Source organism: Danio rerio, chromosome 10 (assembly GCF_052040795.2).
Source record: "Danio rerio strain M-AB ecotype USA chromosome 10, GRCz13ab, whole genome shotgun sequence".
NCBI lineage: Eukaryota > Metazoa > Chordata > Actinopteri > Cypriniformes > Danionidae > Danio > Danio rerio.
In genome coordinates, this window is record NC_141030.1 from 30,585,327 (window position 1) to 30,609,588 (window position 24,262).

The window sequence follows — 24,262 nt, forward strand, 5'->3', positions numbered from 1 at the left end:
TTGTTTTTTTAGTATGCCAGTCCATTGCCCAGTCCTGGTCTGGTGACCTCCACTCAGTCTTTGCTGGAATGGTGTCAAGAGATCACAAAGAAGTATAGAGGTGTAAAAATCACAAACTTCAGCACATCTTGGCGTAACGGCCTGGCTTTCTGTGCCATCTTACATCACTTCCACCCTGAGATAATGTGAGTTTCTGGTGTGTTCTTGTCATATTCAGCCTAAATTCAGTTTGTCTGCAGTAGCATTAAAGAAAAAATTGATTAACCCCACATAACCTTTTTAGTCTTGGGATAGAAAGTGCCCATCCAAAATGAACTGAAGTGCCCCCGCTACACTTTTCTTTGTTTTCATCCCTGTTTTGAATGCTTCCTTGTATTTACCGTACTACTACTGTATAATATACATGGTATATTTATAAAAAATTAAGAAAATGTTTGAAATTTCCCATGATTTGTCACCATAACATTACAACATAACATTCACTTAAAATCTTAACTACCTTTAGCATTTTTTATAACATTGTTAAAAGTAGGGCTACAGAATATATTGCAAAATTATTGTTATCGTGATAATAGTATGTACAATATACATATTGCAGACATGTGTGATAAATTACATTTATTTTATGGACTGGTTGTTTATCTATATCTGACCAGTCAGATGGGACCTTACTATCTATATCTTTTACCGGTTTATTTTAATATTATTCATTCATTCATCTATTCATTCATTCATTCATTTTCCTTCAGCTTAGTCCCTTTATTTATCGGGGATCGGCACACTTTTCCAGCATATGTTTTACGCAGCGGATGCCCTTCCAGGTGCAACCAGTCAGCTGGGACTTCCAGTTGGGACTCGAACTAGCAACCTTTTTGCTTTTTACAGTGCTAACCACTGAGCCACTATGCCGCCTATTTTAATATTATTACATGAATAAATGATTTGAAACATAGCTAATACAAAAAAACAGCATTTTTCTAGGTTAATATTATATTGTACTAAACAACAATATCACATATTTTCGAAGTATCGTGCAGCCCTAGTTAAAAGTAATATTTTGATAATTAGGCGTTCGCGGTGGCACAGTAGGTAGTGCTGTCGCCTCACAGCCAGAAGGCCACTGGTTTGAGCCTCGGCTGGGTCAGTTGGTAGGCAGGTCAGGGTAATTAGCCAAGTTATTGTATGGTTTGTTCTTTGTTCTGTAGACTATCGAGAAAAAAACTATAGCTTAAAGGGGCTAGTCATTTTGACTTTAAAATGGTATTTAAAAATTTAAAAACTGCTTTCATTCTAGCCAAAATAAAATAAATTGGACTTTCTGTAAAAGAAAAATATTATCAGACATACTGTATAGCTTATGGACCGTAATATTAAATTAAATACTTGAAGTAACAGAAATTGTTTATAAGATAAATACTCAAATCTCACAAATGCTGATATTAACACATAATTAAATACTGAAGTGAATGTCTTCAAAAATTTTATATTAAAAGTAATATTGTGATATGTGTGTGTATATTATATTTATTATGTATATGTAAAACACATACATACATAAAAACAAAAACTATACTAAACTTTTTGTATAGATTAAATATATAAACATAAGGGGTGATGCAGTGGCGCAGTAGGTAGTGCTGCCGCCTAGTTTGCATGTTCTCCCTGCGTTCGCGTGAGTTTCCTCCGGGTGCTCCAGTTTCCCCCACAGTCCAAAGACATGCGGTACAGGTGAATTGTGTAGGCTAAATTGTCTGTAGTGTATGAGTGCGATTGAGTGTGTGTGGATGTTTCCCAGAGATGGGTTGCAGCTGGAAGGGCATCCGCTAAGTATGATACTTAAGTGGAGATCTCTCCTTACCTAAGAGAATAAATTAAATATGTTGCAAATAATTCCTTAAACATGTCTCTTATAACCATTCAGTGTGGACATGTCATGGTCAGAAGCAGCTTTACAGAAAATAATAAAACACAAAAAAATTGGTAAGGTAAATTATTAACAATTTAAAAACATAGCAAATGATGAAAGAAAAATTCAACATGTCTCAATGAAGTTTAGAGTGCATATTGAATGCATAAGAAGTTAAAATGCACACCTAGAAATCCATTACTTCTTTACTAAAAGGAAGTAGGTCCATAAACTACTGCTTATTACAATAACTATATTTTAAATATTAATATAAATATATATTTATATATTTTTTTAAATATTTTTTTATATTTTAAATATTTTAATATTTAAAATATTAAATATTCAAGTTTAAAAAAAAAATTGTTTTTTTTATTATTTCCTCAATTTTTCTAGACAGGTTTTAATGAAATTACAATATTGTTGAAAACACAGAATGTAAAAATATTTCTTATATGTCCTCTGCATGTAAACACATAAACAAGCAATTGTGATCGGTTCATAAAATCGGCCAGATCAGAGCATCCCTAATTTGTATCATATACATACATATTTATATCTAAATATAAACATTTTCTCAGATATATACATGCATGTGTGTATTTATATATACATAATAAATATACACAACACACTTACACATATATTATGTCAAAAAATATTAAATTAAAAAAAGAATCTCACAAATGCAGACAGTTAAGTAAATTCTAGAGTGAATTCTTTCAGTGATGTAATATTAAATGAAACATTATTTAATAACTGAAAAAAATACAATTAATCCAAGCAACTAAAATATATCAATTCAAATGGATTTATGATTTATGATTCTCTTCCAGTAACTTTGACTCATTGGAGCCTCACAACATAAAGCAAAACAACAAAACTGTAAGTCTGGCGTAATCAAACACTCCACATACAGACATTTTGTAACCATAAAACAAACTAAAACCCACCATTAATTCTCCCTCCTTTTCATCCCCTTCAGGCTTTTGATGGTTTTGCTTCACTGGGCATCTCTCGTCTGCTGGAGCCCTCAGACATGGTGCTTCTCTCTGTCCCGGACCGTCTCATCGTCATGACGTACCTCAGCCAAATCCGTACCCACTTCACGGGACAGGAGCTGAGCGTCCTACAGATCGAGCAGAACAATAGTCAGTCCAGCTACACATTAGCTGGACCAAACCAGCGGCCCGATGTTCAAGCGGCCACCAAATTCTGTGTGGAGAGACTCCAGGCTGGAGCTTTTACTGGAGACAATAACAGTAAAGACTCAATTGGGGAGGAGGAAAGCGAATCCAAGTCAAACGGAGGACTTGTTGCTCCGCCGAGGACTAAGCGGACAGGAAAGGTGGATGGAGAGGAGATAGACGGAGGTGTGCAGACTCCTGTGGCTCCTCCACGACTAAACGCTGCTGCTGTCAGATCAGGGCTCGGACACTTGCGAGATGCAGATCTGGTGAAGAAACGACGGTCGAGGATGAAGAGCGAGTCTATGGACGAGCCTGATTCAAAAGAGATGCTACATGAGGTAATGCACACTCACTGGATTGACTTTTGTCACATTTAGAATTTGATGCATCTGTTCCAGTTTGTGTAGTTGTAGAGCACTATTAAAACAAAGAAAGATTGATCAAAATACTTTTCAAGTCAAAATTATTAGCCCTTCAGTGAATTTTTATTTTATTTTTTTCAAATATTTCACAAATGATGTTTAACGGAGCAAGGAATTTTTCCACATTATTTCCTATATTTTTTCCTCTGGAGAAATACTTTTTTTTATTTTGGCTAGAATAAAAGCAGTTTAAGGTCAGTATTATTAGCACCCTTCAACAATATTTTTTTTTCTGATTATCTAGAGAACAAACCATAGTTATACAATGACTTGCCTGTTTCCCCTAACTTGCATAGTTAAACCTTTAAATGTCACTTTAAGCTGTACAGAAGTGTCTTGAAAAATATCTAGTCAAATATTATTTACTGTCATCATGGCAAAGATAAAATAAATCAGTTATTAGAGATGAGTTATTAAAACTATTATGTTTAGAAATGTGTTGAAAAAATCTCTCCGTTAAATCGAATTTTAGGAAAAATACAGAGGGCCTATTAATTCAGGAGGATAATAATTATGACTACAGTTGTATATAGTGTAGCGAGGCAGAGGGAAAACAGCGACACAGTTGATTAAGTTTACAGACAAGTCCCCGGAGGGAGCCTTATTTACAAAGTTTGAGGGGTGAAAACAGTGCTCTTCTTTGAGGTGAGGTGCTCTGGTGCTCCGGGAAGTTGGTGAAGGACAGTGAGTAGTTGGGTGTAGGATCGTCACGAGCTGGAGTCTGCAGAGGAGAGACAGAGAGACAAGCATTAGCACAGGGAGTCATTGGGTAAATGAAGCTCATCTTCTCCTGGCGTGGGTTTGGCTTATATGCCTCTCTGCTTGATGACGTCCAGCTGTGAGCGATCCTGGGTTGATGATGGTCCAGCTGGGTTGAATTAGCGACCAGGGCGATGTGGCATGTGTGCGCTCGTTACAATAGAAACAAAATGAGGTAAAGGACACTGAATTATCTCTTTTTTATGTTTTTGATTTGTGACTCTGGATCACAAAACCAGTCTTATGGGTCTTTTATTTATTGAAATTTTTACATTATCCTAAATCTGAATACATAATATTTCTATCAATGCATGACTAGTGGTTAGTGCATCAACACATAGCACTATGGTGTTCACGACACCATGACTTTAATTCCTAATTATAAAAATATATATTTTTTAAATGCTTTAAAATGTAAAATAAGCAGCGCAGTGGGTATCGCAGTTGCCTCACAGCAAGAAAGTCGCTGATTCAAGTCTCAGCTTGGTCAGTTGGCATTTCTGTGTTGAGTTTGCATGTTCTCCATGTGTTCGCTTGGGTTTCCTCCAGGTGCTCCGGTTTCCCCCACAGTCCAAACACATGCGCTATATCTGTAGTATATGTGTGTGAATGAGAGTGTACGGGTGTTTCCCAGTGATGGGTTAATAATAATAATTTCTTCTATTTATACAGCGCTTTTCTGGACACTCAAAGCGCTTTACACATTTTTGGGCGGAATCTCCTCATCCACCAATATTGTGCAGCATCCACCTGGATGACGTGACGGCAGCCATATTATGCCAGACCGCACATCAGCTGATTGGTGGAGAGGAGACAGAGTGATAAAGCCAATTATTATATGTGGATGGTTAGGAGGCCATGATGGACAGAGGCCAGTGGGTAAATTTGGCCAGGATGCAGGGTTAAACCCCTACTCTTTTTCGATGGACATCCTGAGATTTTTAACGACCACAGTGAGTCGGTTTAATGTTTCATCGGAAAGACAGCACTCAATGAGCAGAATAGAGTCTCCTTCACTTTACTGGGGCATTAGGGCTCACACAGATTGCAGGTTGAGCACCCCCTGCTGGCCTCTTTAATACCACATTCGGCAGCAACCTAGCTTTCCCATGTGGTCTCTCATCCAGGTACTGGCCAGCTTAGCTTCACTGGGCAGCCATGTGAGAGTTGCAGAGAGCTATTTTTCTGTAAAGTCGGGTTGCAGCTGGAAGTCGCTGTGTAAAACAAATGCTGGATAAGTTGGCGGTGTATTCCGCTGTGGCAACCCCTGATTAATAAAGGGACTAAGCTGAAAAGAAAATGAATGAATGAATGAATGAATGAATGAAAAGTAAAATATTGTAAAATCTACATTTAAAGTTGACCAAATTAAAAGGTTAGTTGCCCCAAAAGTGAAACATTTTGTATCAATGTAATTGTCAATGTATTTGATGCTGTCTGCTCGTGACTCTTTAAATGAGTGTGTTATTAGAAGTTTATAATTAGAATTTGTTTGTATAACATATACTTTTTATTTAATAATATGCACAGCTAAGAACTTTCACAAAAATTTAAATTCTATCATAATTTACTCACCCTTTACTTGTTCCATACCAGTTTGAGTTTTTTTTTCTTTTGTTGAACTCAAAAGAAGATATTTAGACAAATGTTTTAAACTTGTAAACATTGACTTCCATAGCATTTGTTTTTCCTACAAAGGTTACAGGCCTCCAACAGAACAAAACTAATAAAAACTCAAACAGGAATGAAGCTAGTAAATGGTGGGCAAATGATGACAAGAATTCATTTGGGATGAACTATGATTAAGTTCTTAGCTATGCTTACTAATCCAAAATGACATAAAAAATAAAACCTTCTAATAATATATTAATTCAAATAGTCAATAGCTGCTAGATTCAAATACACAAAATAATTAAGAGTCACTGTCAACTTGACATTCTGAACAAAACACTAATGCAAGTAAATGCCGTTTCAGATGTTCAATCTAAAAGTTTTTTTTGTTTTTATTTATTTATTTATTTATTTTTTATTTTTTGCTTACCTCTGACAGTCAGATAAAAGTGAACCAACAGTTGAAGGAACAAATGGCTCAGCAGCTGCTAGAGAAAATGCTGAAGCAGGTACTTCTTAATCATCTTCCCGAAGATTAAATTTGAGCATTTTACAATCTGATTTACATCTTTTCCCCATTGAATGTGTGTCTGCAGAACCTCAGGATGCAAACCAAGATGCCAAATCAGCAGATTTTGAGACAATGGTCAGTATGTCTTCAATATTTGACAGAACTGTAAAGTAAACAATTTGGTCAATTTGCATGTCAGATATTTAGATTTATATTCATATAGTGATCATCAAACTTGTGCGGGGTTCACAAAACATTCTTATGATGTTTCTACTAATTTAAAGGTGTTGATCACACAAATAATACAATTTTGTCATCATTTTCGCACCCTCAAGTGGTTCCAAACCTGTTTACATTTCTTTCTTCTGTTGATCTCTAAAAAATGTTGGAAACCATATAGAGCTGCACAGTATCTCATTTCAGCGTCGATATCAAGATGTGATCATTCAAAATAGTTACATTACAGAATATGAAATCTTGAGTCTCTATTAAAATCAATATTTTTAATATAATGTATTGTAATGACTGTACAATGATTTCTAAACACTCAGGCATAAGAAATTGTACCGTTTGCAACTTTAATAATGATTCATTTTATAAAATTATTTTAATTTAAATTTTTCAATTACAGCATCAGAATACTGTAAGACTCAGAAAATGATAAAAACACAGTTCATTTCAATTGAATTTTTTGTTTTTTTATTGTATTTGTCTATCCTTAAATATTGCTTATTAGAACTCTCTGCTACAGAATCATCCCAATCAATCTACTGTTATAAATAATTTCCAAATAGAGATAAAAAGTCATCTGGTGAAACTGTATTCATGTCACAATATAAATATCTATCGCAGAAAAACAAAATATCACAATGTTAGATTTTTCCAATATCGTGCAGTGCTAAAATCATTTCCATATTCATGCCTTCCAGCATACCTAGACAGAAAAAACAACACTCATAAATGTTTGAAACCACCTAAGGGTAGGGAATTTTTGAATGAACTATCCCTTTAGCCCTTTAGTAATAAAACTAATACAGCAGGGGAAAAGTATTGAACATGTCACCATTTTCCTCAGAAAGCATATTTCTAAAGGTGTAGTTGACTTGATTTTCACTGGATCTTGGTAACAACCACAGAAATCCACATATGCAAAGAAAACAAACCTAATTAGTAAACAAATGAAGTTATGTGTAATAAAATTCAATGACACAAGAAAAAAGTATTGAACACACCAAGAAAAGGGGGTGCAGAAAGATAGTGAAATACCAGACAGCAGCTGAAATCTCTCAGTAGTTCTTCAGAAAACCTCTGCCCTTCATCATTGTAAAAGAATATTAGCTGCCTACGTCCAACATCTACATTAGCAGAATGGTGAAAATGAAACCAGGGTGGACATTTCAGACACCGATCCAAAACGCAGCCAAGGAAACTCTCAAATGCTTTCAGAGAAAGAAAATCAAGCTGTAGAATGGCCCAGCCAATCACCTGACCTGAATCCAATAGAAAATACAAATTAAAGATCAGATTTGATAGACGGGACAAACAGAACCATCAAGATTTTTACATTCTGCTGAAGTCTGTGTAAAACACACACCTGAGCAATGCATGTGACTTCATTCTCCATATGAGAGGCGTCTTTAGGCTGCCATCACCAAGTATTAAATACATATCAGTAGTTCAGTACATTCTCCTTGTGTCATACTATTGGTATTACACATAACTAATTTTTCAGATTTTTTTGTTTTGTTTTATTTTTATGTTTGTATTGTTTGGGTTTTTACCAAAATCTGGGTGAATTCCATGTCAACAGCTTCTTTAAAAATATTATTCCCTGGAAAAAGCATGACGTGTTCAATACTTATTTTCTCTGCTGTAGGTCCTATTTTTTATTTTGTCTTATCTTCTGTCACAAAATGATTTTCGTGAATCCGGTGCTCAAATCACTATCACCATCTCATGTTTAATTAGCCTGTTTTATAAGTCTTTAAGTTAATTCTGGCCTGTCCTTTCCTCTCCATTGTCTTTGTTTGTCCTTGTCTGTTTTATAAATGTTGGTGTACTCCTCACTATTTCTGTCTCGATCCATCTTTTTTCGCTCTTGTCTTCTCTCTCTTTCTCTCTGTATGTGTATTGCTCTGTTGTCTGGTTTTATGTATGTCTCCCTGTGGTCCTTTCTGGCCAGTGTCTGCAGGACACCAATCAGTATGTATTGAGTGAACTTCAGGCTCTGGAAACGGAACAGAAGCACATAGACAGCAGAGCAGCGGTGGTGGAGAAACGCCTGCGAAGACTCATGGAGTCGGGTACGAAAAACACTCATAAGGAGCGAAAAACAGAGCTGAAATGCTATTGGAATGGATTTTTTTCTTTAGGTTTCTCCCATTCAGATATTATAAGCTCATAAAAATGGAACAATCGAAGATGTAGTATAAGCTAATAGAAGCTATATATTAACAATGTGAATATAGGCCTGTGTGTTTTAAGTTAAGTAAAATGTATGCAAATAAAAGAGTACATAACATAAAGCATTTATAAAGAGTGCAGAGCAATCAGGAATTTTTTTTAAATAAAACATCAAGGCTGTCACTTATTGTACACTGTAAAAAAAAGGTTAATTGATTTGTGTTGGGACAACATGAAGGAATTAAGTTAGCTTATTAGTTTTTACAAATGTAAGTAGATTGAACATAAAACAATTAAGTTGTCGCCCAAAAAAACTCAAGAATTGTGTCGTTTTTTGCTCATTTTAAATAAGTAGTACTTTGAACAAACAGCAAACATCTTTTTTTTTAGTGTACAAAGCACACATGTTTACTTTTTGTAGAAAAGTCTTATTATTCTGTTAAAAAAATTGATGCAAACTCCTACTTGCCTATTCCTAATATAGTTTTACGTTTAGACAAGAGACATTACAGGTCTAAACTGAAAAGTAGACTCAAATATCACTAATAAGATTCACTAATAATCTAATTATGCAAGTGCATGTAATCTTGCTATGTTTTAGCTCTATTCTTGTTGTTTTGAAGGTAAGCAGGAAACCATATAGGGCTGCACAATATATCATTTCAGCATTGATATTGCAATACGATCATTCACAATAGTTACATCACGGAATATGCAATCTTGAGTCTGTATTATAATTTATCAGTTGCTTGTGTTTTTGAGGCCTGTGACTGTAAACTGATTAAAAAAAAACATTCAGCCATAAGAAATGTTATCGTTTTAACTTTAATAACAATTAATTGTATTGAATTATCTTTTTTTCATTATGCAATTACTGTACCTGAATACTGTTTGACTCAGAAAATGATAAAAACACTGTTTTCTTTGAATTGTATATTCTTCTTTATTGAGTTTATTAGATTAAATCCAAACTGGATGCAAATTCTACTAGCCTATTCTTAATGTAGTTTTAAGTTTGGACAATAGACATTACAGCTCTAAACTGAAAACATAAACTCAAATATAAAAAATTCCCTTACAATGTAAACTTCTATGTTTTCTTGTTGTTTTGAAGGTAATCAATTATTAAAATTAGCCATAGTTTTATTATAATAAAAAGTAATTATGTTTTTTGACACATTAGTGCTTTCATTTGTATGACCACAGTTTGAGTATGAATGCCATGGTTAAAGTATGGTTGGTGTTGCAAATCCTTGGTTGATTTGTAGTTAGCATGGTTTAACCACAGCGACCATGGTAAGAAGTTAATCATAGTTTTACAACACCAACTACTGTTTAACCATGATATTGTGGTGAAACTGTACAAATGTAAGTCAGCCTGTCAAAAAAAAAACATGATTAATACACTTTTACTTAAACAAAAACAAGACATGGTTAATGATTGTAAAGTATGTCCTGCTCAGCACTTTCTTAAAAATCAATAACGACATTTAGATTATTGTAGTCTGCGATTGTGGTGGTGCTATTGTGATAACTGTTTAATTTGATAACGTTTGCATACACAAGTTTATAATTTTTTTTTTTATTATTGACTTCAATAACAAACACACAAAATCCAATTTTACTCAAAAAACACAATGATAGTAAAAATGATAATAACAGATCAGGTTAAATAATATTAACATATTATAAAATAAATTTAAATAAAAAGAGAAACAAAAGAGAGAAAAGGTAAAAGAAAAAAAAAGAAAAAAAGAAAACAGAGATACATACATAACACAAATACAGCAAGAGGAAAGAAGGACTTATGTATCCGCGATATTTCCAAAATATTTTACATAATAATCCTAGAATCCATCACTTTTCTTGTTATGAACCAGTCTAAAAGATTTAATAAAAACATCAATTTCAATTTTAAAAAATGTGAAAAAGTAGGCTGCGAATTGGAGAATTTTAGTTTGTGAATAAAATATTTTCCATACAAAATAAAAAAGTTAATAATTTAGTTCTCTGATTACTTTTATAGTAACAAACAGGGGCAGACTAGGCCAAAAATTCAGCCCTTGCACTGTAGCCACACCAGCCCACATTTCCACACCGAGCCCCAATCACGGACACGCATATTCACTACTTATATTGGTGTACAGATGGTGAAATAATATAACCAGTACTATTTAAACATTTAATTTATGTGACTGGAACAAAAACAATCCATTTATAACAAATTAATACATACAGTAAAAGATATTACTTATGATAGGAGGAACCTTTGAATGTATATTACAAAACACACATCTTTTCATACAAATGGACATGCAACACTTTAGCATACTTTTATTCAGAAAAAAACTATATGTCATTCTCTCCACCCCTACCTAAGGAAGAATTACATACTGTAACCTGTGCATGTATTTAATGTTTTACTTTAGAGACTTGCTATATGTATTCAGAGTTCACTACAAATGCCTACTGTAGTATGGCTATAGCTGTAGGGTTTTTTGCATGTTAGACTATATTGCTAGTACAGTAGCATACAGCAGTTTGTATACCCTAAATCTCACATTATAACGATTTTTTAAAAATGTACAGGAGTTCTACGTTAAGGTTACTGTTAAGCACAGTGTAGGTACCTGTCAACTACTGTCAGAATAGTGTGAATGTCGTCAAAATGACTTATTATATGTTAGTGTAATGGCTTAGAAGTATATTTTCTGTTTTTTTCTTACCTCCTCTTCTTACCTTTCCTCCATCATCATAATATTCACATCTTGCCCTAGATATAAGCTGCCTGCATGTAAAAACAATATATATATAAACTAATATAAAATAAAATAAAAAACTGACCGGCCCACATTTTGAAAAATAGTCCGGCACTTCTGGCATTTGCCAGAATTTCCAGATGGCCAGTCCTCCCCTGGTAACAAATAATAACAAGTTTACAATTTTGATCAAAGTAGTTGCTGACTTGCTGCGTCAGACACTAAACAGAACGCTCCACAGCGCCTCCCAACGCCTAAAGTTATAATTGCATGTTTTTGTTTGCAAGCTTCATTTACAGTCAGCAAAGTGACATTGCGAAATTCGAATAGTGTTTTTATTTTTAGATTATTAACTGCACACCCATAATATGACATGACTCATTTTCTGTCTAACAGGGAGTGATAAAGATGAAGAGGAGAAGCTGATTCAGGAGTGGTTTACTCTGGTCAACAAGAAGAATGCTTTGATAAGGAGACAGGACCATCTGGAGCTGCTGTATGTTTTCATCATCTTGTTTTCCGCAGTCATTTATAAGACACAGTCTGTTCACACGTCAGCTGTATGTATTAATATTAATGATCCTTGCAGGCAAGAAGAGCAGGATTTAGAAAGAAGGTTCGAGCTGCTGAACCGAGAGCTCAGAGCCATGATGGCTATTGAAGGTGAGCGGAGTCACTTTAAACTAGCGCTGGCTGATGCAAGAAATTTCATTAAAAAAGGTGGCATTCGTTAAACACTACTCTGATTAGCTAATAATTATAGTGTAATTAGTTTTCTTATGGTGCAATACATTCACTAGCCACTTTATTAGGTATACCTTACTAGTATCGGGTTGGACCCACTTTTGCCTTCAGAACTGACTTAATCCTTCGTGGCATAGATTTAACAAGGTACTGGAAATATTCCTCAGAGATTTTGACATGAGAGCATAACACAGTTGCTGCAGATCAGATCCATGATGTGAATCTCCCGTTCCACCACATCCCAAAGGTGCTCTATTGGATTGATATCTGGTGGTTGTGGAGGCCATTTGAGTACAGTGCACTCATTGTCATGTTCAAGAAACCAGTCTGAGATCATTTGCGCTTTATGACTTTATTATCCTGCTGGAAGTAGCCATCAGAAGATGGGTCCACTGTGGTCAGAGATGGACATGGTCAGCAACAGTACTCAGGTTGGCGGTGATGTTGACACGATGATCAATTGGTACTAATTGGACAAAAGTGTGCCAAGAAAATATCCCCCACACCATTACACCACCACCACCAGCAGCCTGAAACGTTGATACAAGGCAGGATGGATCCAAGCTTCTATGTTGTTGACACCAAGTTCTGACCCTACCATCCGATTGTGGCATCAGAAATTGAGACTCATCATTTTCGATAAGAAACTGTGTGTGTTCTAGTAGAGGTTATTTTTATATATACATATAAAATGTTATTGAAGGAAGTCAACTGGAGAGCCATGTATTTTTGGTCAAAGAGCCACACGTGGCTCGAGAGCCATAGGTTCCCTACCACTAGGCTATCACTTTAGTGGTCAATTTTGACTGACATTGCTCATATTTCATCCATCAGACTGGCAAAAAACTCAGGCCCAGCAGCACAGAGAACAGCTGCTGCTTCAGGAACTGGTATCACTGGTCAACAAGCGGGACAAGCTGGTCAGAGACATGGATGCCAAAGAGAGAGGGTAAGTCTCTGATTCACAAATTGAGAACACAACCTTACATTTCATATGCACTGAATGTCTTTTGTATATGCAGGGCTTTGGAGGAGGACGAGAGACTGGAAAGAGGTCTGGAGGCCAGACGGAGGAAATTTAGCAATAAGGAAAAGTGTGTTCTTCAATAATAATAGTTTAAAAAGTTAATATGGAACTGTGGCGATTGCAGCAGGACATTAGTGTGCCTTGTTATAACTTCCTCACAACTTCAAGATCTCAGTGGCATATAAAACACCTCCAGAAGTTTTTGCCTAAAAGTTTGCACAATTTTTAATGTTGTTTTTTTCTCCCCAGGCTGCACTGGTGTAGAGTTTGGTATTACCCAGGCACATTCTAAAAATGTACCTCTATATATTTTTGAAGACCGTCATATATATCCTAGGAGCTACGTTTTTTTTTTTGTTTTTTTTTTTTTTGCAATTTTTTTTTTTGCAAATCCAGAAGAAGCCGCTGTGTATGCTTTTTGAGATCTCAAATTTCTCTTGCGAGTGCCTTTTGTATCTGCTGTTCTCTCGTAAATCCACCAGAGTCCGCTGTTGACTGACTGACTGAATGACTGACTGACTGACCAGTCGACTGACCCACCCTCCTCCTTCCCTAAACCCAACCCATAATGTTTTATAAAGCACAGATTGACCCACCCACCCACTTTTCTAAACCCAACCGACAAATTTAAAAAGCAATTCAGAAAAAGAAAAGCCCTCGCCTGATTTTTTTACCACATTCTTACCCTTTTATGTGCTTGTTTATTTTGTTTTTTGGTTTGTCTTTGTCTTACCCGCTTTCGGGAACCCCTCTTCACCGAACTTGAACCCTGGGTCAGGGTAATCTCCTCTCTGCGCTTCAATTCCACCAACGTACATGGCGAGCTACCTAAACAAACTGGTAACAGCCGGAAAGCCGTCCATACGGAGGTAAGTGGTCAGCTGGTAAGCGTGAAAAGGAAAAGCGTCATACCGCCCCATAGCGTTCGTTTAAAAAATGCAGCCATGCGTACTTCTGGCTACATAATTCACGATCTCCAGAAATGTACATGGGGTACATTTCAGAATGAGCTTGTGTTGCAACTAAAGCAATATTACTTTAATATTGAACAATAAACACTTTTCACACATCTGAATGGTAAACAATAAACTGAACACAGTAAATTGCAGGAAGAAAACGGGAAAATCCTACACAATGCTGCAGATCACAAGAAATCCTATATTTATTAAGAGCATTTTTTTGCTGAAGTGAAGAAAATATTCCTGAGTAAATAATAGATTTCTTGCAAGCTACAGCATTTAGGGTTTTCTCTGCTTTATGTTTTATTGTGAATGTAATATTTTTTCGCAGACAGGAATAAGTCGGTTTGACTGTCATTAAGGTGTAAAAGACAAAGAGAATTGCGCCAAAGTTTGCTGGTTTTACATTATTTATTGAAGTGTGTTGTTTGCTGGTATGCCAAAATGTGTCTGTCGGGCTGTTGTCTTGCATTAGTTGCAAAATGTGTTTTGAGACGGTATGTGTCTCCAAATGAATGTATTCATGAAATGATTTTGCATTGCAGTGCCTTTAGAGGTTTATTACCTTTCCAAAAGGGGCTTTTTATATACAGTCAAGCCATTCTGTATTTTTCTGTTTTAAATCTCGACAAGTTCATTCAAAATAAGAATGAAACAAATATTTATAGATTGTTTTATAGATATACAACAACAGTATTTTGTCAGACTGTACACTTTTTTTGATATGTTAATGTGTTATTCATTCCTATTTTAAGAGTTAGGGTGTTTTATTCAATAAAGTTTGATGCTGTTTGAATTAACGTTGAATATACTTAATCAGTGTTATAATTTGTTGTATGTATTTAATAGTGTTAATAATGAATAGTCCAAAATAATTTAATTATTTTAAATTATTAATAATATTTACTTTTTAGTTGAATATTCTGTCTATAACCTCTGATATAAATGATGTTGGTAGGTAGGTAGGTAGGTAGGTAGAGATAGATAGATAGATAGATAGATAGATAGATAGATAGATAGATAGATAGATAGATAGATAGATAGATAGATAGATAGATAGATAGATAGATAGATAGATAGATAGATAGATAGATAGATAGATAGATAGATAGATAGATCCCACTATTAATGAGATGTTTCATCTTCAGCACTGGTTTTGTATCTATATCTGATTTATCTATCTAAAAAAACTGTTTTGATGAGGCTGCAATGGAACAGCTTTGCTATTTTACTCTATAGAGCAAGATATGAGATATGACATATAAATTTGGTTTATGGGACTTTTTAAACCTGTATTTGTAGGGGGAGTAAATTTAAATAGATTTGCGCTATTAATGAGACTAGTGTAATTTAATGTTGTTGTAGAAGAACTTTCCTTTGATTTTTGTTTTACTTTTAAGACTATAATATGTAACATAAACCCAAAATCAATGAAAAAAAAACAACAACTGGCAATTAAATAAAAATAACAGAATTTAATAGTAATGACGTAGGCTTCAATAATTAAATAGCCTATTTAAAACACCTTCTGTAGGCCAGTTAAATGAAAATAAATAAAATCAAGCCAATTTTTTATACAACAACATTAAAGTACACAAGTAGCCTGTCAAAAATGGTGCAAATAACAAGTTTTTCAGGGGTGGGGAGTCAGATTGTGATACAACACCGGTTACTTTAATCACAATCAACATGGGATCTTTAATCGTATGCTGTTTTATGTTATGGTTTAACTGCGAAACTACAGATAGACATCCAGCAATGCCTTGGAAAACACCTGCAACTCCTCAGCATTGCGGCCATTTTGTTTTACAGGAAAACCACCGCGTAGACAGACAGTCTATCCCTGTATACGTCAGCTAATCGATTAAAACACATATCATAAGCACTAAGAAAAATCAATCATTACATTGCTGGCTATATCTGCACCCTATGTAGAATATAACTGATGCTCGGATCCCACCGGCAGGCGGCGGAAGCGGGTCAGAATAGCGGCGCATCATCATCGTCACTGCCGCACCTGCGCGGCTTGTGGAAACCACAGAGGAGAGAAGAGGCGTTAAGACACACTGGATTGATCTTACGAGGAAATCTGGAAACGGTCCATAAAGAGGCTCATCGAAAACGCAATCCTCCTTTTATTGCTGCTATTCCAGGCTAAATACCGGCTCAGAGTCTGCGGTCGGCCGGTAAACAGTAGGCGACCCAGAGCGCTTCTACCAGCTGGACAAACAATAACAAGCCCTTTGCTGTCACATCATGAACCCTGAATAGTAAGTCGTGTTACCCTGACATACATCCACATTTATGACCGTCTGATGACTTCAGCCAGATTTCCTGGGCAGATGTTGATCAATATACAGTATTTAAATAAACAACAGTAATGTGAAATGTGTTGGTTTCATGGCTGCTACAAACAGGATTCAAAGGGTGTTTTAATTTTTAGGTGCGTATATGTTTTATTACTGGATTTATTGGGTATCTGTTTATTCTGGGACTAATTATTCTGATTACTTTGAGAGTTCAGATTAAATCATTAATAAACAGCTTAGGGCTGGGGGATATTGCAAAAACAATTATCACGATATCATGTTTCATATAATTCAGTATTGATAATTATTGAATATTTTTAGCAATACATTTAGAAATATTAGGATTTTTCTTTTTTGTTATTTAACCACTTTATTTTAATTTAGCAACATTACTAAGGCAAATACTTATAATAGTAAAAAAATATTTAAGCAAAATATCTGATCTCTTCATAATAGAATAAACATAAGTGTTAAAGAGACTCTTAAATTGGATAAATTAAATATTACAAAGAGTGTACAATGGTGAAGGTAGATCAACATGTCTAAGGTATGAATAATAATACATTAAATCTCAAACTCTGTAAACAAAACAAATTGTTAATCAAATGTGAGGTTTCAATAAAGGAACTAATCATCATTATTCAGATGCTTACTCAACATTATAAATTGTACAACATTACAAATTAAATGACTAATTTACCCCCAATCTTAGCTAAAGGCAGGGATGCACAAGAAAAGAAACCAAAAGCCACTTTGGCGACATCCTTACATCCTTTTTTATTTACCATCTCCTTACTGCCGCTGTAGGGCACTCGTTTTCTCACAGCATGTGCGCGTCCTGCAAGTTGCGTGCCTCCATTTGAAATGACAAACTTACACCCTAAGCAGGGTTTCTGCGGGGTCTTAAAATGTCTTAAATTTCTAAAGCTAAATTTTATGACTTAAAAAAGTTTAAATCTACTGAAATGTTTTGTTGTCTTAAATCTTTTTTAACAAGTCTTATTTTTCCTGTTAATTTTATTTTCTCAGTTTTATTATTATTGTAGACTGAAGTAATTGACAGCTATGTTTTGTTCTTTTTTTTTTGTAAGGGTGGTAGGGTTTGGGAATGGATATATTTGAAAATTAATAAAAGAATTCAGATATTAATATTGAAAAAACTAAATTATTATTGTTGTATTATTAAATGTATTTAAATTTTTCCTTTTTTTTTTAAAATAAGGCAAGCGAAAATTCCTTCTAACTAGGGTATACGGGGCAAAAAATCCTTAGTATTTAGCCCTGTATAAGTCTGAAAATTTTATTTCTAAATGTCTTAAATAGTCTTCAATTTACCTTAGTAAAACCTGTAGAAACCCTGCTAAGCTTATTGGCATTTGTTCCAAGGTGCACGCTCAGCAGCCACATTTTAATAAAACTAGCACTTCACACCAAACTTTTTCTTAATCGTTATTTACAACGGTGTTTGGTCAATAAATATCGATACCGATTTTAACGCCTACCTCTTTAAATTCTATTGATAATTCATTCATTCATTTTTCTTTGGCTTAGTCCCTTGTTTATCAAAAGTCACCACAGCGGAATGAACTAACAATTATTTTGACATATATTATCTGCAGCAGATACCATTGTTGTGCTGGGAGGTACTCCCCTGCCATAAAGTGCACCCCTCTGAAATGTGTATCTGTTAACTGAAATTAAATGAGAGTGAGGTGAGTTTCATGAATGGAAACCTTCCCTTACAATAAATAAATAAATAAATAAACTGACTTTAAACACAATACCAATGAAACTAAGTAAATTGATTGATGTGTGGTTTGGTTGAAAACAGCATCTACAATTTTATACAGGTTTGCTCCATTTAGCCTATATGTCTGTTTAAACCCACCAAAATGCCTAACTTTAGGCTGCTCTACAGTCACTATTATTATTTTACATTAATATGTGTAAACCTAGTGTGTTTTAAAATGTGTATTACTTCTTATCCTTGCTTTATCCATCAAAATAATAAACATTTTATTTTTAATCAATTATAATCCGTTGATATATATTTTTTCAAATGTAGACTGAGAATGCTAATGAAAGGGAGCTCTATGACTGGTGTGTTTCTTGGCACAACACCCTTCTTGCCGCAACCCAGTACTGGAAAATCTATTAATAATGTGCTGTCTAGTAATTATAATCATGTTTAGGGGGAGGATATAAAACAGCGTAGAATAATGTGAATATTTAATACTGTGTTTCATACATATTTTCGCAGTGACTACTTATTCAAGCTTCTTCTGATTGGAGATTCTGGAGTGGGAAAATCCTGCATTTTGTTGCGTTTTGCTGTAAGTATTTCAACAGTATTTTCGCAAATCATTGTTGTGTTCCTGACAATTAACTCTTTTTTTATTTTATTATCTAGGACGACACCTACACGGAGAGTTTCATCAGCACAATTGGAGTGGATTTTAAGATCCGAACCATTGAGTTGGATGGAAAAACTATTAAACTGCAAATAGTGTGTTTTTAGACCTTAAAGATTTAACTTAAGTGTGATTTTTTTTTTTTTCAATGAGAAACCACAGAAGAATTCATTCTTGTTTATGTTTGTAGTGGGACACGGCTGGACAGGAGAGATTCCGCACTATTACATCCAGCTACTACAGGGGCGCTCATGGGATCATCGTTGTATATGATGTTACAGATCAGGTTTGTGAGAGTTTTGAGTCGTTTCTTTTTTTTTTATGTATATTTGAGTGAAACTGCCTCTTGAACACAAGACACTTAGGTGGGGATTTTGTTAGTTCAATGGGAAGTGATTGGAATGTTGTCATTTGCTATTGACTGATCTCATATCAGTGATGGGTTGCCCCACCTTCACAGCAGTGAACGTCATTAGAAATTATTGATAATCGTCATTAGATTTTGATTACAACATTTCTGAATATTGTCAGAGAACTTTTGTTCTGGTTTTTCTTTCAGGAATCCTACAACAATGTGAAACAGTGGCTAAAGGAAATCGATCGCTATGCGAGTGAAAATGTCAACAAACTGCTTGTTGGAAATAAGTGTGACCTGACTACAAAAAAGGTTGTGGACTACACTACAGCTAAGGTCGGTTGGCAGGGAAATAGACTGGTTAATTGCTAGGTTTTTCCAAATTCTGTCATCATTCACTTATCCTCATCTCAATCCAAACCCATTGTTCATCAAAAACCAAACAAAGACCTTTCTGTTTTTTAAACTATGTGAATTGAGTTTTTTTTTTTTTATCCAGATCTTCTGAAGGGACATGATTGCTTTCTGAACAGATTTAATTTAATCTTATATTCACAAATAAACTTTGATCCGTAAACATTGTTCACAGAATTCATGTCTGATTGTTCACCTGCAAGAACCAATGAGGTTCATTCTTCTGTGTCACATGGTACATTTGAGCTTCCTCAAAAACATCAGTCATGTTTTAAAGTTCATTCAGTTCATGATCAAACTATATACGAGTGTTTACAACACCTTATATATGAGGGAATAAACACCTTAATTAACCTGTTCTTCAGATAAAGCGATGTTTCTCTTTAGAAGTGTGGAAATAATCACTTGATTCATGTAGATATGTATATTATATATATATATTATATATTACTTTTAAAGGAGCGCTCTACTTTTTTAAAATAGTTTTTTTAATAGGCTCACTTTCCAAGTCTCCAGCGCCCAGTTTTCAAAAAAATTATTGAGGATCAAACTGGTCCATATTTGGAAATCCCATGTTTTGCTATTTATGATTAGCTGATCTATCTTACTCTTATGATGTTTTAAAAGGAACATTGTGTTGGATCACTGTCATCCAAATACCAAATTTCAGGATTACCAAATTCTTTTTTAATCCTGTGCTGCTCGGCGCCGCAACACAGTGCGCACATGACCGTTAAAATTATCGCAAACCAGACGCGCACATTCGCATGAAATTTAACATTAAACTTTTCAGATGGTGCTCTGTGGTGCGGCAGAAATATGAACAGTGTCCTGAGTCTTGGCTAAGCGCCACGGACAGCTGCAGACAGTCGCCGGCTTGTGGCGACGTTGTGTGTACCCTGATAGAAACCTTTGTTTAGAATTCTGAAATGCATGGCGCTACGCAGTGCGTAGCCGAGCGACGCTTCTAGTGTGTGACCCCCTTTAAATGGAACCAACAGTGTAGCCTAGGTAGGCAAGAGACCAGTGGCCACAAACATTGTATGTTTTAATAGTAATAAACAGAAACACTGCAATCAACAAACATTTGACATTTTTAGTTTGTTCTTTTACAATACTGCTTCGATATTGTTTTGTTGTTTACTATATCTCAATAGATGTGACATCTTTAATATAGGCTTCAAATATAAAGGAATGTAAATATCATCAGTAACCGTTAAGTTTGTAGTCATGCACTTAAAAAATACTTTCTTTTATTTTATTTGTTTGTTTTTTTTTTGGTTTAAAAAAATCACAACTGAATCCAGCCTTCTGATGGGGTCTGGGGATTCCTGTTTTTTGGATCAAATAAATTCCATCTGAGTTCAAAGTTTTGAAAAACCCAAAGGGCAGGTTTGATCCAAATCAAGCGTAAGACTGGATTACATGGTCTGATCTTAATTCAAAATTCCTCAGTTCCTTTTGAAAACCCATGTCCAAGAATTTATCCAATCTGTGATCCAAAATCCCACTGGATTATTACTTTAGAAAAACTGGGCCCTGGAGGTTTTTTTTTTTTTTTTACCTATTCAGCCGATTTCTGGGTTTGATGAGAGCACACGCTTAGCTTAGCTCAGCATAAATTATTGAATCGGATTAGATTATTAGCATCATGCTAAAACGTTTTGTTTTATATCTTAGGTTAGCTTAAATTATTGAATAGAAATAGACCATTAGCATCACGTTAAAAAAGTAGTTTTTTATCTTAGCATAAATCATTGAAACGGTTTAGAACTTTAGCATCATGCCAAAAAAGTTTTGCTTTTTATTTTAGCTTAGCGTAAATTGGATTGGTTTAGACTTTTAGCATTACACTAAAAAAAAGTTTTGCTTTTTAGCTTAGGTCAGCATAAGTTATTGAGTCGGATTAGAACATTAGCATCACTCTTAATATATTAATAATTTTACCATTTAAAGCTTTACCATTAATGATCAACAGACTTTGCTGCTATACCATGGCTGCAGTGGGCACAAGGGTATTATGCACAGCCTAAAAATAGCAGTCCCCAGCTAGGGAACAGCATTGCATAATGTCATAATGCATTGTACAGCAGCAAAAATCCTTGATTGTTACCTTGATTTATTATCCAAGGGTCTTACAAGTTTGAGTGAGATGCTAATGGTCTAATCCAATACGGCGGTTTTAAAATGAGCCTTTTTCCAAAAAAAGGAAAAAATTACCCCTTTTAAAGGGTCATTTTTTTAAGTAAACAGACTTTCAATGGCAAGAATATTTCAGGTTTGTGTTTCAAATATGAACAAAAATCTGGAAGAAGGAAGCAAGTGATGACAGAACGTTCTTTTATAGGTGAAGTGTCATGTTCATGCAAAAGAATTTGATGTAAAGTAACTAAACACAAATTTCTTCTCTCTCCTCAGGAATTTGCTGACTCTCTTGGCATCCCTTTCCTTGAGACGAGTGCCAAAAATGCCACAAACGTGGAGCAGGCCTTCATGACCATGGCAGAGGAGATAAAGAAGCGCATGAGACCAGGAGCTTCAGGGGGCTCTGAGAAACCTGACCTTAAAATCGAAAGCACCCCGGTGCAACAGTCAGGCGGCGGCTGCTGTTAGAAAACTCTTGTTTTCTCAGGGAGAGTGTGAGGAGCAGGACGGGACACCGGGGAAGATTGTGTAGAGGTGGCCAATCTGGATATCAATGAAAGACTTTCTCCTATGTGGTGCTCAATAAAGTCAGAATACATTACGGTTGTTTAACATTGATGGCTCTTCCTCCTGCATCTTTATTTTTTTGTCTTGTATTTGAAAGTAAGATTAAAGCACAGGCACACACTCGTTCAGGTACTTGCCTGAATAATGAAGGTGATAATGTCCAGACCACTGTGTTAATAGCCGCTAACATTCATCCTTCTGTATCAATATTCATGATTTATGAACTGGGATGCGCGACTTGCTGAAGTGGTGCCTTTTCTTGTTCAGGCTTTAATGAAGATCAAGTGGTCAGCATGTGAAGCAGTGACTCTCCAGCGTCTTCGTGTAGGGTTTGTCTGTGGTTCTGTGATATTAAACAACATTGTTTAGTGTGTGTTTGTTAGCTTTTCTTTATTATATTTTATGTGTGTGTGTGTGTGTTACCAGGGCTGTATTTATTGTTTTGCATTAAGGTTTCTTACAGGTATGGTTTAGCTAAAGCTAAAGTATAATTGATAACTGTGCTTCCACCTGCTAATAATGTGTATTTAGTGATCTGATCACAAGGGGTAAGTTGAGATCTTACTGTTTCCACCTGGTATTAACGTACGTAAAAGACATTTCTTTTGACTTGTGTTTTGCAGAGACCCTTTTAATTCACCATACTCTTTTACTGGAGCGCTCAGTGTGTGGCACTATTGAATAAAACAGACAGTCGTGGAAAATTATCTCTTCAGTTTTTAAAGAAATTGTTCAGGAATTTAGATGCCAAATACTTTGCTGCATCGATCAAGGAGACATCAGCTTGAGTCCGCCGTCTGCTCTCAAACCACAGTACTTTTACAGCAGTTCACATCAGCAGATTCTCCACATTTATTTCCTAACCTTTCTTAGTAATTTATGGAAAGTCTTTATCATATGCATTTAGCAAATAGATTATTAGTCAAGTGAAAACACTTAGATTTTTCTTGCTTGATAATAATGTGTCATTGTTCTTTTAGATGTTTTTACTCTCTGGGTAACAGAAATAGCATCGCTTGGTGTAGTGTATGTAATTAAATGCATATGACTAAGCATGATCATGACAGAATCTTATATCTGGGTAAAAGGTTAACTGTAGAAACATATACAAATTATCCATGGTAATTTAGTAGTTTATTTAAATGATCAACATTTGAAAGGGGTTTAACCTTGTCATTAAAGTTATCCTTAAACTAAAATGTGTATTGAACAATACCAGTATATTTACAGTAATAAAACTAATATTTATTAAAGTATTTATTTATTATTGATTGTACATTAACAATTGTGTTTTATTTACTTAGAATATTGTCAAGGTCATGCAGGGCATATAGGAAATGAGACCTTTTTATGTGGCTCTTAACCTTTTTGACTTTTTACTTTTTAGACAATCATCTCAAGTGGAGTTGAAAAAATTCAGCTTTTATTTTTGTACAGTAGAATGAAACTGCAGGTTTTGAAAATACCAAAGTTTGATTACTTTAGAACTATTTTATAAGGTATTTTTAGCTATACTACTAACTAGGTTATAAAGATGTACAGTGTTTTGTATATATAATTTCCTAAATGATGTTTAACATAGCAAGGACATTTTCACAGTATGTTATTTAAAAAAAAAACTAATTTAAGGTTTTAGGTTAAAAATGATTAGCCCCTTTAAGCTTTTATTTCGATAAAAACAGATCAAACCTTTTTATACAATAACTTGCCTAATTACCTATAACCTGCCTACCTAATTAAGCTAGTTAAGCCTTTAAATGTCACTTTAAG

The 24,262-nt window shown here is 34.9% G+C and overlaps 2 protein-coding genes across 51 annotated transcripts in view; both read left to right on the top strand.

The window, feature by feature from the left end:
• The window catches only part of ehbp1l1b (EH domain binding protein 1-like 1b), a 54,244-nt gene extending 39,137 nt beyond the window's left edge, over positions 1-15,107 (top strand). For 30 of the 50 annotated variants that reach the window (XM_087270709.1, XM_087270716.1, XM_087270726.1 and 27 more), the window contains 10 exons: positions 13-185; positions 2,743-2,791; positions 2,892-3,434; positions 6,328-6,397; positions 6,485-6,534; positions 8,582-8,702; positions 11,958-12,057; positions 12,151-12,224; positions 13,140-13,254; positions 13,328-15,107. In XM_087270709.1, the coding sequence (XP_087126835.1) occupies positions 13-185; positions 2,743-2,791; positions 2,892-3,434; positions 6,328-6,397; positions 6,485-6,534; positions 8,582-8,702; positions 11,958-12,057; positions 12,151-12,224; positions 13,140-13,254; positions 13,328-13,415 (1,383 nt within the window). In that variant the 3' untranslated portion in view covers positions 13,416-15,107. The remainder of the gene's footprint in view (positions 1-12; positions 186-2,742; positions 2,792-2,891; positions 3,435-6,327; positions 6,398-6,484; positions 6,535-8,581; positions 8,703-11,957; positions 12,058-12,150; positions 12,225-13,139; positions 13,255-13,327) is intronic. The other 20 variants (XM_087270710.1, XM_087270717.1, XM_087270727.1 and 17 more) reach the window with 1 other exon arrangement.
• Positions 15,108-16,271: 1,164 nt separating this feature from the next.
• On the top strand, positions 16,272-23,548 carry rab1bb (RAB1B, member RAS oncogene family b). Its single transcript, NM_001002129.3, is given in 6 exon segments — positions 16,272-16,561; positions 18,861-18,933; positions 19,011-19,106; positions 19,202-19,297; positions 19,571-19,702; positions 22,199-23,548. Coding segments are annotated over 6 exon segments (606 nt in total). The 5' UTR covers positions 16,272-16,547; the 3' UTR covers positions 22,394-23,548.
• Positions 23,549-24,262: the final 714 nt, after the last annotated feature.